At 34.1% G+C, this 19,540-nt stretch overlaps 1 protein-coding gene across 7 annotated transcripts in view; it reads right to left on the bottom strand.

Annotated features, from left to right (window-relative positions):
- The window catches only part of CDK14 (cyclin dependent kinase 14), a 648,447-nt gene that overhangs the window by 212,955 nt on the left and 415,952 nt on the right, over positions 1-19,540 (bottom strand). For all 7 annotated transcript variants that reach the window (XR_008912449.1, XM_056800182.1, XM_056800184.1 and 4 more), the window contains one exon: positions 17,757-17,850. Coding sequence is in view for 6 of the 7 variants with exons in the window: in XM_056800182.1 (XP_056656160.1) it covers positions 17,757-17,850 (94 nt within the window). In the remaining variant the exon portion in view is untranslated. The remainder of the gene's footprint in view (positions 1-17,756; positions 17,851-19,540) is intronic.

Below are 19,540 nucleotides of genomic sequence, written 5' to 3'. Positions count from 1 at the left end.
AAATATTAGAAAGAATGAGATGAGAAACAGTAGTGATTCTTAGTCAAAGGAGAATAGGCAGAACAGAAAAATAGTAGCAGAAACAAGCTGAGGGTGCTGGTATAATATGCTATTTACAAGGATCGATGGCTCCATCTTTTCATCTTAAAGATGTTTTGAACTCCAAATGAAAAATAATGAGCAAACATTCTTGGCATGTACTAAGCTCAATCCCCATGTAGCTGAAGCATATAAGTGATGATGAGTAAAGCAGGAGGAAAAAAATCAAAAGCTGGCAAAGTTTATTAAAGTTTTTGCTAAGTGAACAAAGATACATCAAATTATTGGCCGATGAAAAATGTATGTTGCTTCTTGTAGGAATTTCTGTAAATAAAAGTAAGCTGATGTCTAGAGGAGCAAGGGAGTACATGCACTACTATCAAAATTTGTTGATGATAAAAATGATGATTAAATGATCAAAATGGCTAATGTTTGTGTATAACCACTATCATATGAATTAGTTGTCTTTTTTTTCCAAATTGGTTTTAAGGTAACTGCCAAGCTGAATAGGTTATGTTATGTGCTTATACTGGAATACTTAGCTCCATAAGAAATAAACAGCATTTTCAGAAAAATATGGAAGGACCTATAGGAAGTGACACAAAGTAAAGTGAGCAGAGCCAAGAGAACACTGTACACAGTACATCAGTATTGTATAATGATCAATAGTGAATGGTTTAACTACTATAAGGTATCCAAGGATCCAAGATATCTCCAAGAAACTCCTGATGAAAAATGCTATCGCCCACCATAAAAGGAACTGAAGGACTCTGATTGCAGATTGAAGCATGCCACTTTTCACTTTGTTTCCCTCATGATTATTTTCTTTTAAGTGGGATATCACATCATGAAAAAATATGGAAATTTCTTTCAACTGATAATTGCCAAGATGGAGTCTAAGGTAAGATAAATTAACAAGGAATAATTTTTAAAAATTAGTTCATAATTACAATTTTAATAGAGCAATCATTTTAGTAGATCAGATTCCAGCTCATCAGATCTTCTCAACATCAAAAATATAAAAGGTTCATAATATTTTGAAAATGTTTTATTGATGCTTTTTAACTTGTATTTCTGTCTCTGCAATATCCTAGCAACTCCTTATACTTATCATGCCCCTTCTCCCATAAAGTCATTCTTTGGAAAAACAATAGCAAATAATAAAGTAAAGTAAAATAAACCAATATGGTGACCATGTCAGACCACACAGACTTCATTGTGTATCAATAGCCTGCCATCTGTCTCTTGGGACAGATGTTTCATCATTAGTCACATAGAGTCATGACTGGTCTATGAGTGTGATTTCCTATATATTATTATTGTCCTTGTATACATTCTATTAGTTCTGCTTGCTTCTCTCTGCATAAGGTTTAAAGAAGTCTCACCAAATTTCTCTGAATTCCTCATAGCTGTCATTTCAAAACAAACAAACAAAAAATAACATTCCCTTCTATTGAAATATATCACAATTTGTTTAGTCATTTCCTACCTCCCTTTTTCTTGGCTATCAAAAATATTGCTGCTACAACTTCTATAAAATATATATTGAACTATATTGTTTTACTAGCACAGTTCTTAGCACCTAAGAAGATTTGGCACCAACAAATTCTTGTTGATTAGTTTATACTGTACAGCAAGTTCCGCAGAGCAGCACTAGTCAGAAACTAGAGGGAAAACTTTTCTGTAATCTGAATTATTACTTCCCAGTATGTACAAGAGTGTTTTCCCCCCTTTAGAGTAAAAGCAAGAGGAAAAATTCACTCTCAGAAGTTTGCTTTCAGAGGTAGCTTTCTACCAAATAGTTTGAGAATACCCATTTAACATGGTGGAAAAGTTAATTTAAGGTTCAGAAAGACAACCCAAGATAGGAAGCATTATGGTTCAGTGGAAATCAATATAATCCACGGTTGAGGAGAATATAAATTTCCCATATTTACTCGATGTTTCCTCATCTATAAAGTGAGGAATAATAAAATGTGTACTATCTTATCTTATAGGAGAGAGTGGATAGATAGAACACCAGGTCTAGAAAACCTGAGTTAAAATTCAGCCTCAAACACTAACTGTGTAACTCTAGGCAAGTTGTTTAACCCTCTTGGCCTCAGTTTTCTCATCTGTAAAATGAGTTGTAGAAGGAAATGGCAAACCCCTCCAGGATTTCTGCCAAGAAAATCCAATATGGAGTCACAAAGATTTATACATAACTGACAACAACTTAACAACAACAACAAAATCTTATCTTACAGAATCATTGTGTGAAAACATCGTATACATGTGTGTTGTTATTGAATTGTTGGCTATAGATTAATTACAATCATTTGTAAAAACCTAAGGCAATATATGAATGCTTTCTTCCACAAAGGAGATGGCAGAAATAACATACACAGAAAACATAACATGCACATAAAATGACTGGTTACCTAGAGTAATTCATGAGCTAGCTATTTAACCTCAAAATTAAGCATGTTAGAATAAATATCTAAATCACTACTCAATTATGGAACCAAAATAAGAAAAAAAAATAGATATTGTATGATACTAGCTCCAAAGTGCCTCTTCTAAATAAGCTAATGATTAAAAATAAGGTAAAGGTATAAAATATTGAGGGGGATATCATCATACCTTAAGAAATTTTAACTGATATAAACCCCATTCCAAAAGGTACACAAAATACCCATGGGATTTTATCAATCAGGACACTCTTTTTTTTGGGGGGTGGGGGGTTAAAAATAGAAATATAGCAACTAAAAAAATGTTGACTTAGAACATAAATTCAGGTTGGTGAAAATTATTTAAAATGGTGCTTTGTAAACTAGCAAAAAGCATTAGTGAAAAAGAAAATAAATCATAAAAATCCTAGTGAGAGACTGAATTAAGCCAAGTCATGCCAAAGCAATTTAAAGATGAAACTGAAAGAAAAAAATTTATGAAAAATGGAAAAATCTTTTTAAAACTCAAAGAATTCTTTTCTATACGAGTGACAATGCAAACACCATATTTGGCCTTGAATAGTCCCCAAAGTATAGTTTGAACAGCAGGAATGGCATTAAACAAAACAAAGATGGGAAGGACAAGCGGAAGAGACACAAACTGAGGATGAAAGAATTTTCAATGTTGATGGATCATGTGAGGTGATACACAAGGCTTGGAAAAAATGATGGATCTCATTATTACCAGTTTTTTAAAAAAATGCAATAAATGCTACATCATATATTTGCTTTTATGTAGCTATAAAATTTTATGTGAATAAATTATATGCCCTGATGTCATTACTGATAAAACTATGGAAAGGGAGAGGCAGGTCATTCAGATAATAAACATTTATTAAGTGCCTACTATGTTCTGGGCAAAAGATAGTTCCCTCCAAGTAAGAAACCAATAGTCTATTGGGGGAGATACCATGCCAAAAAAATTATATATAAATAAGAAATTATATAATATTATTTGAAGAGGTTCAACAGAAGAAAGGAACAGAATTAAGGTTGTTGGTAAACCTTCTTGTAGAAGGTGGAATTATGACTGAATTTAAGGAATCTGGGGATGCTAAGAGGCAGAGATGAGAAGGGACACGGGTTTTCAGAAATTATATTCTATATCAAGTCATGCATTTATAGTCACACTGAAAGGTTTAGAGAATGCAAGATGTCACTGTTGACTATAAAAGTTTTTGATTTGATATATCAAAATGTCACCTTATGGACTTTTTCAAACAAGGAATCTCCTATTCATGTCAAGGTCAGATAAGATTTCCTGGAAGATTTAATTATACAAAGAAAGTCTGATAATCATTTGTATTTTTTGAGAACATAAGGAGAAACCGATGATCACCAAATGTGTTTGACACTGACATGGAGGATGCCCAGTTTAGAGTCCAAATGAACAAAGGTAACATTCCCCAGATTTTCTAATTTGTGGATGACTTTGGATTGATGGTGTCAAGTCCAAGAATATTGTGGAGCCTCCATAATCATTTAAATTATTTCTACCTGGCTATACACATGGGAAAAACCAAATGGATAATAACGATCTTTTTCTAACCTACAATATGCAGATTGGGTGGGTAATGCATAGAATTTGCTCTTTGAGACAAAAACACACGTGTGTGTATGTGAGAGAGAGACAGAGACAGACAGACAAACAGACAGATAGAGACAGAGAGATCTTTGAAAGACATTTTGGTTGGACGATTAGTGACCTGGGACCAAAACTGGATGGGAAAAGGAGTATGGAATAGATTGGCTTTTGGAAATTGTTATGGATTTTAGTGAAATCAAGCTTCTGCCTGAAACAAAGTCCTTTCTTTTTAATATTAATAGTCGTCTAGTGATATTCAATAGGTAAGGGCCAGTGAGTAGCACAGCATTCAAGAATTAAAGCTGCAAATCACCCAAAAAATAAGGGTAAGCTAGATGTTGGACATGCTTTAGCTACAATCCATTACCAGCAAAGAACTATAAATGAGAATATAGAGTCAGCAGAAAGATGCATAACCAGAAAACTTGATTCAATAATATGGAAAAATGGGAGCAGCCAAGTGGCTCAGTGGATTGGGTCATGAGTAGAGACAGGAGGTCTTGGGTTCGAATATGAACTTAAACACTTCTAGCTTTATGAACCTGGGCAAGTCTTTTAACCCCATTGCCTAGCCCTTACTACTCTTATGTCTTAGAACCAATACACAGTATTGATTCTAAGATGGAAGGTAAGGGTTTAAAATAATAATAATAATGATAATAATAATAATATGGAAAAGTAATTGATAGTCTCTATAATTCAAAGACCAAACTATCTATACAACGAGAAGAGTTCTAAAATAGGATGGCCTGGACAATGGGCCAATTCCTTGTGATTGTTGAGGATTTATGGAAAGATGTAGCCATGAGAAGCACAGGAAGAAAGGGTAGGTAAGTTGTCACCCACATCACTGGTTGATGTACCAACGCCAATAAGATCATAATGACTCTACGTGAAGATCAAGAGCACCATCTTAAAGGCCTATGAGGATTACTTCAAAGATGTTAAATAATCAAAATTAACATCTTGCATGTGTCTTGTTTTATTCTGCATTCGGGGAAGATCAAGGCTATGCCACATACCATTCAGAGAGTTTCAGAACAAAGCATTTCTAATAAAAATGAGTAGCTATTTACAAGAAGAAAAGTACTGAGCAATTAATAATGACAGAACAAGGTACTGTAAAAAAGAAAAAAAAAACCCAAAACTCACAATTACAATTTTTGTTCTTTTTCCTATTGCCTTTGGTAAGACACTTACATTGATCTTCCTTGTCCTAATTACTAGGAAGAAAGTTCAATAAAATCTCACTGGACTTTTCTAAGCTAGCAGTACACTAATGCCTGAATGAATTGATATGTCTTATCTTCTGAATTAGCAAATCAAAATTCATAAATTATATGTTGAGGAGAATAAGTCATTTGTAACTCTGCCAAAGGTGAGAGGACCTATGCAATGTGTCCCTCAGATTTTTTTAAGTGTTTTTTTTAATTGTGCTAATTATTCTCGAGTGGGGGGCTTGGGGGGAGAACCAACAATAAACTAGATTTATTCAATAATGAGTTTTACTTGCTTCGAACTGACAATTATTTTTATTGATCTTCAATACAATCAAGCTTGATTTGAATGGCATCTTTATGTTAAAATTTAAAGTCTGTTCATGTGTTGTATCTTATCAGACTAATGGAAGAACTAACGGGGTATTTAGGAGGAAAATTTCAGCTCATTAAATTCATTAGCTTGCTTTTTAAGCCAAAAAAGAAACCATTTCTCATTTTGGAAATGGTTAAAACAAAATGAAATCTCTTTTTTTTTTCTCAAAAAGTTATGCCTGCTGAAGCCCCTGCAAATACCACTCCACATACAACTAACAAAATATTGTAGTCTATTTTGGGATGGTCATTTGGACTAGGAAATCATTTTGTTTTTAAGTGACACATAGCATCCTCCTCCTCAAGGTTCTTAATTAGGCAATAATTTGCAAGATTTCCAGCAGGTTATGGTCATAAGAACCAGCCAACATTTATTAAGCACCTGTTATTTGTAAAGCTCTCTGATTAGAGAAAGAAATTAAAGAGAGCAAAATCTCTGCCTTCCAGGACTAATCATTTAGTTAAAGAGGCAAAATTAATACATATGGAAAAAACAATGAAAGATAGCTTAGACAGACACCTCTACTGGCAGGTCAAGGGAAGAACTGAAGTTCCTCTTAATACTCATGTTGAAGGGCACTGGTTTGATTTTAATGGTTTTCTCTTCTTGGAGTTGAAGCCAGAAGTGCTTAAAATACCAGTACACTCTGGCTTTTAAAATCCACAACCTCTAGAATCGTCAACTTCCTTATTTGTAAAAGGATGACAGTCATACTACCTCCTAGAGTGTGGTCATGAAGCATGTCTGTAAACCATAAATGGTAGAGTAATATGAATTATTATGATCATTAAATTAAACCAAAAAGTATGGTGTGTTTTTTTTTAAACTTTACCTTCCATTTTGGAATCAATACTATGTATTTGTTCCAAGGCAGAAGAGGGGTAAAGGCTAGGCAATGGGAGTTAAGTGACTCAACCAAGGTAACAGAGCTAGGCAATATCTAAGGACAGATTTGAACACAGGACCTTCCCATGTCTAAGACTAATTCTCAATCCACTGAGCTACCTATTTACCCCCGATGAATGGGTTTTAACTGTTCCTAACTGGATGTTATCAATCAGGGAATCTTATTCATGAAATTGTCAGTTCATTCAATTAACAACTATTTAATTCTATGAATAAAGCATCTCTATCTTCAAATGGACAATTTTCTACAAATATAAGAACTCTTATTGATCCTAGCTCGTCTGCCCCTCTTTCCAATCAGGATTATGGTACATATTCAAGTTTCTTCCCCCTTTCTGGCTATGATTACAAGCTTTTCCCCAATTTCTGGTTCTGATGAATACCTGTGATTGCTCTGCCCAATATTCAGTAATAAGTATTTCTTAAAGAGAATAGAAAAATAATCACCTTCTCCTTAACATCATTTGCATTATGTTTATTAGTCCCTAGCACAATGCCTTACTCCCAGTACATACTTAATAAATGTTTGCTGAATGACTAATTGATTATTCTCTCTGAACTCTGAGTTTCTAAGCAGACAAGGTCTTTGTCACAATGACTTCAGAATTAAAATATAAACAGAATTACAGAAGGACATTAATCAGCAACTCCATTGAAAAACTGGCCAATGAGGAAAGCTAATTTTGATTTCTGCTATTGATTAAAATTAAATGAAGCCAAACACATGGCACTAAAAGTCAGCATTAGATGTAGTAGATGTACCACACATCATTCCTGACCCTCTGCATTGGATAACTACACCAGGAAATTTGTTTTATAAGGATTATTCAAAATTGCACATTCTATACATTTAAAAATGAACACCTCTGGCTGTCAAAAGAGACCACAGGAATCAGGGGGGAAAAAGATGCATAAAGGGTTAAACTAACTCTTCCGTAGGATCATAAGAGTCCACCCACCTTCAAAACTCTCCATGGTGACCTGAAACAGATGAAAATGCATTCTATCCACCAGGCCACCTAGTTACCCCCAAAAATGTTTTACTACTTATGAATTGCCAATAAAATCAAACCTCAAATCTTCTATTGGGCACCCAAGATCCTTACTGTTTCCCAGAGAATCTTATATTCTCTTCCCTCCAATTCTTTCCTTATGTATTTTCCTCCATCCTCCTGGCTTTCCTTGAACTTGACTGGCTAGAATTCCCTAACTCCAATACCAACACTGCTTTGAAGACTTGCCTCATTTTCCTGGCCAAACTTACTACTTGTGTGACCCTAGGCAAGTCACTTCACTGTTTGACTCAGTTTCTACAAATGTAAGATAGCAAATTACTCTAGGATCTCTCTAAGAAAATTCCAAAAAGGTTTATGAAGAGTCAAATACAGCTGAAATGACTGGCCATTGCTGAACAAAGAAGGTACAAAGTAAAAGCAAAATGTGGAAATTTGCTCCCAGAAATTTTAGTAGATTTGCTGGTTTATCATCCTACATTTATTAAATGTAAGAGTAAAGATTTTTTTTTATTAAAAAGAATTTATTTTTGAGGCAGGATTTAAATACAGGTCTCTCCTTATTCTTATACATCCTTACACATATACTATGTAGTCTATACTTATTTGTTACATATTTCCTATCTCATCTCTTAGATTCCTAATACCTTGGAGGCAGTGATTATGCCTCATTCATTGTTCTGTTTTCTATAGTGCCCAGTAGAATGCATAATAATGCATAGAGTTCCTTTTTTTTTTTGCTGAATGAATAAATGAATACATCTTTAAGACATTCCAATAAGTTAAATAGGCTACAAATTTATAATGGGATGCTCATGAAAGATAAGTCTTCAAGAGTCATAAATTCCTTCCGCTAAATAAATAGATTCTCTATTTAGTTTCATTTCAAGCCAAATCAAATCAAGAAATATTTAGTTGGAGATAAATGGAAAATAATTATGTTCTTTTCACAACATCCATTAAACACCAACAAACTGAAGATCGGATTCTACAGCCTCTTAAAGACATCGGTAATTGCGTACACTGTCAGATTTGGTCACTGTATCTGTTGGTTTGGCTTAACTGTTTATCTTTGGTACAAAGGAAGACTCAGCTAGAAATAAATGAAAGTGAAGGCAAAAGGTAAAAAAAGGTGGGTTTATATCTGAAAATGTTTGCGATATAAAAACAAAAGGCCTTAATCAAAGATATTTTAAATGAAGAAATTACTACCATTAAATCCCATTAGTTGCTAAATCCAATAGCAAGCATTTAATGAGCACCTACTATGCCTACTACGATCACAAGTTTTTCTCCTATTTCTGGCTGTGATGAAAACCTGTGATTGCTCTGCCCAATATTCAGAAATAAATATTTCTTAAAGAGAATAGAAAAAGAATCACCCTCTCATTAATATCATTTGCATTAAGTATGACACTTATTATTAGTGCCTAGCACAATGCCTTACTCCTGTGCTAACTGTGCAAGTCCAAAGACAAACATTTAAAAATTGCAGAGGACATATTAAAGTGATGCTCTCAACTTCAGCATCATCTGTATTATCCATGTAATGGAATTGAAATGCTCCATAATATCTGGTGCCTTAATAGGGAGTATAGCATAATCTCAATGTATCTCTAGTAAGGTAAGGAAATCCCAAAGTGTAGCTACAAAATAATCAACCTTCATTTCACAAATCATCCACTATGTGAAAGAAACTAGTGGTGCCAAGTGCGATGGAGGGATGCAAAGAGGAAGCGTGCTGCCAGCTTTAGAAATGACTCAGTGTACCTGGAAGAAAGTCTTCCTTGACAAAGATTAGGCTAGTGGGCTATAATTGCTCTCAGAGATTGTCATTTTTCAGTCCCAGCTTGGCGGTTCATAGCATTCTCCTCATCCATCCTTTTGAAGAAAATATATGATGGCATAATTCAACAGTATCTGGGGGCAAATGAGTCTGCAACCTGAGCTCGTCCAAATTTTCTATAAACAACAGATTGGGGATCCTGATAATATAAGTTCCCTTGAAAATGAAAATGTCACTAAGCTAGACTGTGGTAGGCTACAATACTGTACTACTTTGTCTTAAGATAAATGAGTCTGCTAAAGTTTGCTGCCAACATTTCCATTACACTTAATAAGCACAGCCCATTCTTTATTAGAACATTCATCTACAGGGCCTGTTTATGGATCGCTCAATTCCTTTGTCTCCAAAGTATTCAATCTCTCCCTCTGTTTCCCTGGATTCTTCCCTTTTCACTATTTCTCATTCCACGTAAATGAGTAGTCTATCTCAACTAGTGAGTTTCACTGCCTCTCCTCCCAGCTCCCCCGCCAACTCTCTGCGATCTGACTTCCTTTGTCATCTTCCACTGAACTCGGTCCACGCTCACCAGTGACTCCCCGAATTGTACACATTGCTTTATTCTCATCCTCATCTGATTTGCGTGATGGAGGAGTCACTTTTTTCTCTAATTTCTGGGTCACAACACCCTTCTGATCTCCCTCCTTGAACTGGGTTTATTAAATTCTATTCTTTGATGAATCTTCTTCCTTTCACAAACCCATTTTTAGTGCTTAGTATGTGCAGAACATCATGTTACATGTGGGAAAACAGAGGGCATTATCCCTTTACTAATGGGGTATAAGATACATACGTGAATAATCACAAAACATAATAACATGGAATTGGCATGATAGATAAAAGCTAAACAAGGTCCCATGTGAGTTCTGAGAGGAAAGACTGATGGGAGAGACTAGAGATTGGGAGAGATTTTTGTTTTTATTTTTATTTTTTGCTAGGAACTGAATAATTACCAACTAACACAAACATTTCAATATATGAAGAATTAAAGGAAGAAATTTATTAGTCTTTTGCCTCAGAAATTAGGAATTTATCCAGTACAGAGTTAGGACAAAGAAGCAAGGGGTAAAGTTGATGAGACAAGAAGTATAGTCCAAGGCAGGTTTGGAGAATAGAGAAAAGAGTCTGATTTGGCTGAGTCAGAGGGAATAATACAAGAATTTGGATATCATTATGGGCATCCTTCAAGGTTCAGAGGCCTCTGGCCTTCTTTTGTAATTCATCTAGATATACACATTAGAGAAAATTCATTCAGCCCCATACATTTAGTCATCACTTCAATGACAAAACTTTGAGAAGACCTCCATACATACTCATTTAAAAACTCACTACTAACCCTGAATGCCAGTTAAGCAGCTAGTCCATGTCAGACACTGTGCCAAGTGCTAGGGTGGCAAATACAGGCAAGGAAGACAATTCCCTGACCTCAAGAAACTCCTATTCTAATAGAAGGCAACACATAAGGGGAAAAGGTGAGAGAAGGAGGAATTATGTGGACAAGCACTGACATGGTTTGGAAATGGCTAAAAAGTGAAGTGAAGGCTTCAAATAACCACTTATCCAAAGCCTAGAATTTCAGGGGCAGATTTCAAATTCCATTGAGAAGGAGATGAGGAAGACGGCTGGCATACAAGTGGCTAGATTTAGAAATGGCTTTCTTCCAAGGAGCTCCCTTTGGGATTGAAGTGCCAGTTTTCCTAATCCCTACTAGTTGCTAGTACCACCCACCTCAAAACCCCAATGCCTTATGAAGTTATTATTATATATATATACACACTCATATTTTGTATTTGACCTATTTGTGAATTGTTTTTTCCATAGTAGAACTTATAAGCTCCTTGAGATAAAGACTGTTTTTCTTTCTTTCTCTTTCTTTCTTTCTTTCTTTCTTTCTTTCTTTCTTTCTTTCTTTCTTTCTTTCTTTCTTTCTTTCTTTCTTTCTTTCTCTCTCTCTCTCTCTCTCTCTCTCTCTCTCTCTCTCTCTCTCTCTCTCTCTCTTCCTTCCTTCCTTTCTCTCTCTCTTCCTTCTATTTTCTTTCTTCCTTCCTTCCTTTCTCTCTCTCTCTCTTTCTTCCTTCCTTTTTCTCTTTCTTCCTTCCTTTTTCTCTTTCTTCCTTCCTTTCTTTCTTTCCCTTTTAATCTCAGTGTCTGGCAAATAGTAGGTGTATAGAAAATGCTTATTGAATTGAATTACATAGTAAGGACAGGATTCTCAAATTGGCATTCATATGAATGGACAATAACTAAAAAAGGACCAACCCCACCATCAGGTCTCATGCAGGGCAAATATACACAAATGGTCCCTGGGAAAGCATGGCAACCAGCTCCCAAATGATATCTCTCAGATAAAGAAAGAGACTCAGAGAAGAAATCTGACCTGTCAGGAATATCTATATATCCAGGGAGCAGAAGAAATAGTTTTCAAAAATAAATTCTATATTTATTTAATATATATATTATATATAATATAAAAATATAAATATAAATAATATACAAATATAAATAATAAATAAATATAAAATAACCACATGGATGCAGAGAAAGATTATCTTATATATAGTCTGCCAATAAAATTAATACAAATTAGCACACAAATAAAATGACATTATGACATGCTTCTGAAAACTTTATGCTCATACTTAAGCAAGGAGAATATTAGGGTGAAACACACATTTAGATAAAGGAAGATCTGAATCAATCAAAAAGTTCACTCATTCCAATTTTTCAATCTTGGTTGAGCAGAAGTCGATGATCATTAGAGACCTAGAATTAGCTGCCTCCACAACATTAAGGCTGCCATAGAGGTAGGAACTTCCACCTTGGCACCATCTGCTCCATCATAATGCTGTAGCTCATGGCTGTTTAAATAAGTTTTTTCCCCAAAAAATCCTCATTCTGTTGGCTTTCAACCTACTTAACTCGAGAATAGAGTGATACTGCCCATCTTATTAGCAAGTATCCTGTAATACATTTTTTAAAACAGAGAAAAGTACTTGAAGTTTCTTGATATTGACATTAGAGTGATTGTCCACAGGATGTCAAAAATCATTTATCCAGATTTTAGCCGTTCCTTAAAGATTATTACTGATTGCTTTGTGTTCTTTCTTTCCTGAGCATGAGGATAATTTGCAAGAAAAAGGAATCTTATTAGTTTTTCACTCATTTATTATTTAATCAGCGTGTGAAGCAATGTTTTGTCATCAGTTATACTCATGACACTACGTCATAAAATCTCTGAAAATGGTATTGCTGAAGGCGGATCAGACAAAGCGCATCTCATGGAAGACATTTATCATTGACACCAGAGGCAGAATGAGGCATGTGTACACCTTGGGCAAGGATTTTAAAATTGCAGTGTCCCACCCCCACATTAGAAAATTGGCCCCACCATGTTACTATCCATCAGAAAAGTCAATGAAAACATACAGCCTATCACAGAATAAATACTTACATGCCACAGACTGTGGAATTTTCTGGCATCAAAAAGGTGTGCAATATTAAAGAGCAACCTTCATGAGTTCCCCAAAGACACACCCTGAAGGACTGTCTACTTTGCCAGCCCCAATCTCAGCTCTGTTTGGCCCCTTACATTGTTTCTTAGAATTATGTCAGTGCAGATGCTATCTATAAAGATGATAATTTCTCTTTTGCATTCCTTCCCTCAAACCCAGTCCTCCAAATAAAATATAATTCACTGAAACAAACAAACAAAAAACCCAGTGAAGAAAAAAATGCTTTTGTGGTATGGTTGTTAGTTCATTTCAGAATTTTAAAAAATACTTAGTGTAAGATAGTTAATTGGTATTAGTTGTCGGGAGTAGGATTAACCTGATTAATTTTGTGCCCTAAAGTTATTAGCTACCTTTCTGTATATAATTTCCAGAGAAAATGAAAGACTGTAATCCTCCTGTTAAAATACATAGAGAACAAGAATAATCCCCTCATTTTATTATTTTTAAATTGATTATTTGCCTAATAATGCTTCAACCAGAATGGAACTTATAACTGCTATTAGGTTTTGAAATACAATAGGTCAGACTATGACATAATAGCATGCCATCAATTCAACCCTATTGAATCTAAAACAGTTCTTCCTCCAAGAGATCTAATGGAAGTCAGGACCAGTATATTCTGGACGTTGAGAGGAATTTATAAAATGAATTTAATCTTGTCTTGTTTTTAAGCTAAAATATTTCAAATTGAACCAATGGTTTCCAAAATAGGTTCGCAGATTATAGTATTTTGACTCTGTTTCTTAAAGACTAAACATCAAGTTGCCCAATTTTAAAGGAATAATTTGGGGGCGGGGGGGGGGGCAGAAAAATTTTCTTCATCTTCGAAAAATCTCTTCACCCTTAAAAGGTATTCTACATCTATAGCAGGAAGCAGCCAAAGCAATTGTAGGAGCTATTAACATCCATCACAATAATTACCTGCATATTAAAGGTCTTGGCTCTCTAAGAAGAGACAATAGTCTCCTGTATCAATAATTTCATGCACTCTCTGGGGAAATTGCAATTATTTATTTCTTTGATTTATTAAAAGACTACACATTTCCCAAAAGTCTCTGGATGCTCATAAAAAAGTACTAAAATGAACCATAAACTTAAGTAATAGGAGCAAAACCTCTTGGAAGCAACCCAGCGTGATTGTACCTATTGGGAAATCAGTTAACTCCATAAATAATGAATATTTTAAGTATTCACTTTGACAGGGCTCTTTCAAGCAATTCAATAATCTTTTCTTTCATGTAATTAGCATACAAGGTTTTTCAGAAATATAGCTCAAGGATATTTCCCTCCAAATTCAATTTCCCAAAAATATCAAAGCATATGTTTTACATCTTTTAAGAAAAAGTGTTGCAAAAAAAAGTAACAAAGTAAAATTATTTGAACTATTGCTGAGATCCTAAAGAAAAATTAATAAATTCCAATAAGTAATAAAGCAATTCTAATTAATGGGAAAGCACAGAAGATAAAGAAAAATTAAAATGGGAGTAAATATTTAAAAAAAAACACTTTAAATTCAGAAATACTTTAATTTGTTAATTTGCTAACTTTTAATTTCCATATTGGTATCAATACTAAATTGGTCCTAAGACGGAAGAGCTGTAAGGGCTAGATAACTGAGGTTAAGTGACTTGTCCAGGATCACATAGCTAGGAAGTGTTTGAGGTCAGATATGAACCCCGGTTTTGGTTCTCAATACACTGAATCATCTAGATGCCCCTAATGTTTATTTTTGAAGTCTACTTTATATCAAAGTTCTTAGGATATACTTCAAAATGAAATTTTTCTTCTAAATGAAAGCTATTAATAGTCCTATCACAATAATATAAAAATATGGAAATATTGTATCTTGCTAAGAATATATTCCCAATTTTTTTCAGCTATTACTTCATGGTTGTGACTAGACAACTCTACTCCTAATAAGAAGAGAATATTTTAAAAATGGTATGAGAGTCTACTGGACAATAGCTTTTAAAAATGAAGATGTCCGTTCCCCTTTGGAATCAAGTCATGATCTACTTCTGGTCTCAAGTGTGGAGCATATGGAGAACCTGCCATTGAGACACCTAGATTAAGCAGAACTCCTTGTAAATTTATACTGACCCTTTTCTGTTATAACTAATTTGACTGGGTGCCATTCATTCATTCACTGATTCCATAAGCAATGTAAGGAACTGGGGAGAGACAAAAACATTCCCTGCCTTCAAGGAACTTATATCTCCCTGAGGAAAATGGCATAAATTGACCTAATCTGGGGGATCAATACCAGGATCAGTCTTAGAGCAGAAAATCTATAAAGGATCATCTAGTCTAACCCCTTCATTTTAGAGACAAAGAACTTAAAGACCAGAAAGGTTAAGTGACATGGATGTTAAATGGTAGATCTGAGATTTGAATCCAGGCTCTCTAAGTCCAAAACTAATGTTATTTCCCAATGTATTTGCCCTAACCTTCCATTAAACATATGTAAATAACTTTAAGTGATGTAGTCATAGCAGATGGAGGGATCAGGAATGACTTTATTCAAGAGGTCACTCTGATATGGAAGAAGACAGAAATGCCAAGAGGTAGAGATGAAGACAGAGAACATTCTAGTCAGAGCAGGCAGTTTGGGCAAAAGTATGGAGGAGAGAAAGAATGGCACAGATAGCAAGTGGCATAGTTTGACTAGGACAGAGTGGGGAGTAATGTGTAGGATTTTTGGAAACATAGATTGGTCACAGAATGTAAAAGGGCTTCCCCAACTTAGGTATTTGATATTCAGTCTCATTTTTGGATTGATTTATAACCATTGCAGGGAAAGAAAAAACAAACAAACAAAAAAAGCAAAATTCTATTGGCTAGATCTGTAAGCAAGCAGCCAAATGCATTCTGGCACAGTTTCATCTCTCTTATATCCCAGGGATGAGGAGGAGCACAGAAATGTTAAGAAAGAAGAAAGAAAAGAAGCCAGGAAATAAAGTCTAGTTAATTACAACTCCCGGGTTAATTACAATATATTGAATATTATTACACAGTAAAAAAAAAAAGTCTCAAAGGAAGCAAAATATGCCAAAAATAAGCTGGATTTTGAAAAAAAACTACTTTTGAGACACTGACACTAGTTTCTGTAATTTAAAAAAATAACTACCACATTTCACTCTTGGAAAGTACTTCCAAAATGCTTACATTTAAAAAGCCTCAGAAGAATTTTTTAAAGGCCAATAGAAAAAAAGAGTAAAGAATCGTAATCAATGCAGTTTTGGAAAAGTGAATGCTAATAAAAGCCATATTTAAGTCTTAAAATACAAATGAACAACATAGAGATCTGATTTTATAATTGTCTTTGGTTATAGAAGGCGATCAGTGATTCCTTGGAGACCAATGGCACTATTTAGAAAGCATAATTTCTAGAAACTTTAATAAATTTTAATTTTCTATTAATTTTTTAAAATTTAATTTAATTTTTAAAATTTTTATTTAAAGTTCATATATTTTCATTATGTATGATAAGTGCTTTATATATTGAATTAATTTTAATTAATATTTTAAATTTTAATTAAGGCTGTAAAGACCCTGACTCAGTATCGTAAGAGTAGAAGAGGGCAGCTAGATAGCATTGTGCATAGAGTCAGCCCTAGAGATAGGAGGTCCTGGTTGAAATTGGGCTCAGACACTAGCTATATGACCCTGGGCAAGTCACTTGCCCCTAGCTGCCTAACCCTTGATGCTCTTCTGACTTTGAATTGATTCTAAAACAAAATTTTGTGGGGTTGGTTTGTTTGTTTGTTTTAGGTTTGAGGGGTGGAGAGAAAAATAGAGGAATCTTCATATACTTAAACATCTTTTCTGAGGAGATTAAGAATCATCTCTACCATGTAGGTCTGAAGGGAGGAAAGAGGTATATGGGATTTCTAGAAGAAGCCTTATTCAATCCTTTCTTAATTCAAGTGTCTTTTGTCTTCTAATTTTTACCCATTTACTCAGTATAACTTATTTGTACATAGTCATTTGTTTGTTGTCTCACCAATCAGATTGTGAGTTCCTTGGGGGCAGGAATTACCTTTTTGTCCTTATTTCCAGTGTTTACCCCAGTGCCCAGCACATAGTAAGTGCATAATAAATGTTTATTACCTTACTGACCATTTCACAGATAACCATTACCAGATTCCCATGTAGAAATGACAATGATGATAATAATATAACAAAGACATTTATTAAAGTGCTTTCAAGTTTTCAAGTGCTTCATAATAGATAATGAAGACTCAATGTTATATATGGTCACAAAGAGCACTGGAATTTGTATCATGTGGCTCACTTTAGACACTTATTGACCAACCAGAAACTTGTGTAATAGAAAAGCAGGTCAGATGGTACTTTTCTTTTTTTTTAATAATAAGTAATTTTTCCCAATTAAATGTAAAAATAATTTTAATATTTATTTCATTTAAAGTTTATATAACAATATTTATAATTTATAGAACAATAAAAGTAATAAATTTCTCATTATTTATTTGTTTTCATTTGCAATTTGTACATAAATATGAGCTTGGATCCCAATTTCTGTTCAGTGAACATTTAAACTGCTGACTTAGGATGCTATCCTTTTGATAAAGGCATTTAGAGGCATTTTTGGTCTCATTTAATACTAATTTTTTTGCTCTTGAGTATATTATCAGTATTTGGCACAACAAATGATTTTTTCAAATGGTATTAGATCAATCACTGTATCCATAAGTCAGTAAAAATAAAAAAAAGTTAAAAGCCCATTTCTTTAGAAACAATATTTAGGGGACTTACCAGAAATATTCGTTCAAGTTGGTCTTGAATATCTTTCATTCCTGGAAAAGCAGCAACCCCTTGGATCATTTCAACAAAGATACAGCCAACTCCCCTACAAAGGGAAATATAGAAATAGATATGAATGTGAGTAAATCCCATTTATACTCTATAAAGTTTGGAAATAGATTCTAAAGACCTAATGATGTTTTTATTTTAATTTTTTAAATTATTATATACTTGCTCTAAATTATTCCATTTCTTTTTCATAATGTTATAATTTGGAAAATATTCAAATATAATACATCATGTGCCCTTTGTAACAATTGGAAGGTCAAGAGGGGTTGGGACACTTGTGGATAAATTCTATTATTAATAAAATTTTTAAAAAAGAAAAAAATATAGTTTAAGTATAAATATATGATTAAATGAAGTATGCAAAAAAATATACCACATGATTCTACTGAGTTCAGCTGAACCAAGATGATATAAGAATTTTCAAAAGCTCTTTTCTACTTAAGCTGGCAGAGGTAATCAGAGTGTTATCCTTAATGGAGATTTCTCATGACATTGTGTCTTCACAGGGTGTTTGAGAGTGTATTACTTTGGTTTCAAAAATTATGCTCAAAGCACTTATTCAAAAGTGATTTACAGCACAAGAAAAAAAAGAATGGGGGAAAAAAACTGATTGGGTATATAAACATTTCTGTAGGAAGCTTTGTAACAAAGAAAACTGATTAAGTTTCAGAGAGCAGGCCAACAGCTCAATCCAGAATGGGAGGGGGTACTGTCTTATGGTCATTTCTCCTCAGCTTTTTATCTTCCATTAATCACATTTCACTGCTCTCTTTCAATGCATTTTTATTAAGTTGTCTGACCAGCTAAAGCAGTTCATTGAAAAAGAATTCACCCACTTAGGCATTGTAGTTATAATATATAATCTTATTCCAGTAAATGCCTGTTTCATCTCTGTTGCTGCTGCTGAGAATCTGAATAATTATACCATTATTGCCCATTATTTATCCTAAATTTCTTAAGCATGAGAACAGAGAACAGTTCACTATAAAGCCAGTGAAGTTCATGACATCGTTTTTATAAAAACTATTTTGTGAGGGATTTAGATAGCTAATAAGCTGTTCTTATCACTGTCTTACACATAGATGATAAAATTTGTATTTGGTGAATCAATAAAATAATTTGATTCATTCTGAATGCAAATTTCCCAAAGTTAATAGGTTACTCAGAAACTGACAAAAAGCCATTCATTAAGTAGTAGTGAGAATCCAATATCCTAACCCATTCCAAGGATTCTGTAAGTCAAAAGTCTCCCCATATTATAAATCAAAAATTCCAATTAGTTTTAATACTAAAGCAGAGGAGACAATTCAAAACAAAGGCATTTAGTTAAATACTAATGCAATCAAAATAAGAATGAAACATCGTCCACAAAAGTCTACCACATTGTAACAAATATCTATACTTTGACCAGAAGAGTGGATTTGGCTACAAAGAGTCTATAGAACATCTATCCCTGAGGAATTTGTGTGGCAAGGAATTGTGGTACCCGTGCGATGGGGTAATGCACAAGGAATGTATATTACCTGAGCTCAGGTTTCAAGGGACAACTCATCAGTTATCTCTTTACCATCCACCTGGGATTGTTGATATCCTTCCTGACTAGAGCAAGAGCTGGGATGTTTCAGCCTCCCATTGTGTTGCTTATGGAGCACTTCAACTGAGCTGCTAGCTTCAGAGACACCTTATATTGAGCTCTACCAAATGGGAGTGCTATGATTAGAAAGACT

Source organism: Monodelphis domestica, chromosome 5, assembly GCF_027887165.1.
Source record: "Monodelphis domestica isolate mMonDom1 chromosome 5, mMonDom1.pri, whole genome shotgun sequence".
Classification (NCBI taxonomy): Eukaryota; Metazoa; Chordata; class Mammalia; order Didelphimorphia; family Didelphidae; genus Monodelphis; species Monodelphis domestica.
This window is presented reverse-complemented; position numbering and strand designations above follow the sequence as displayed.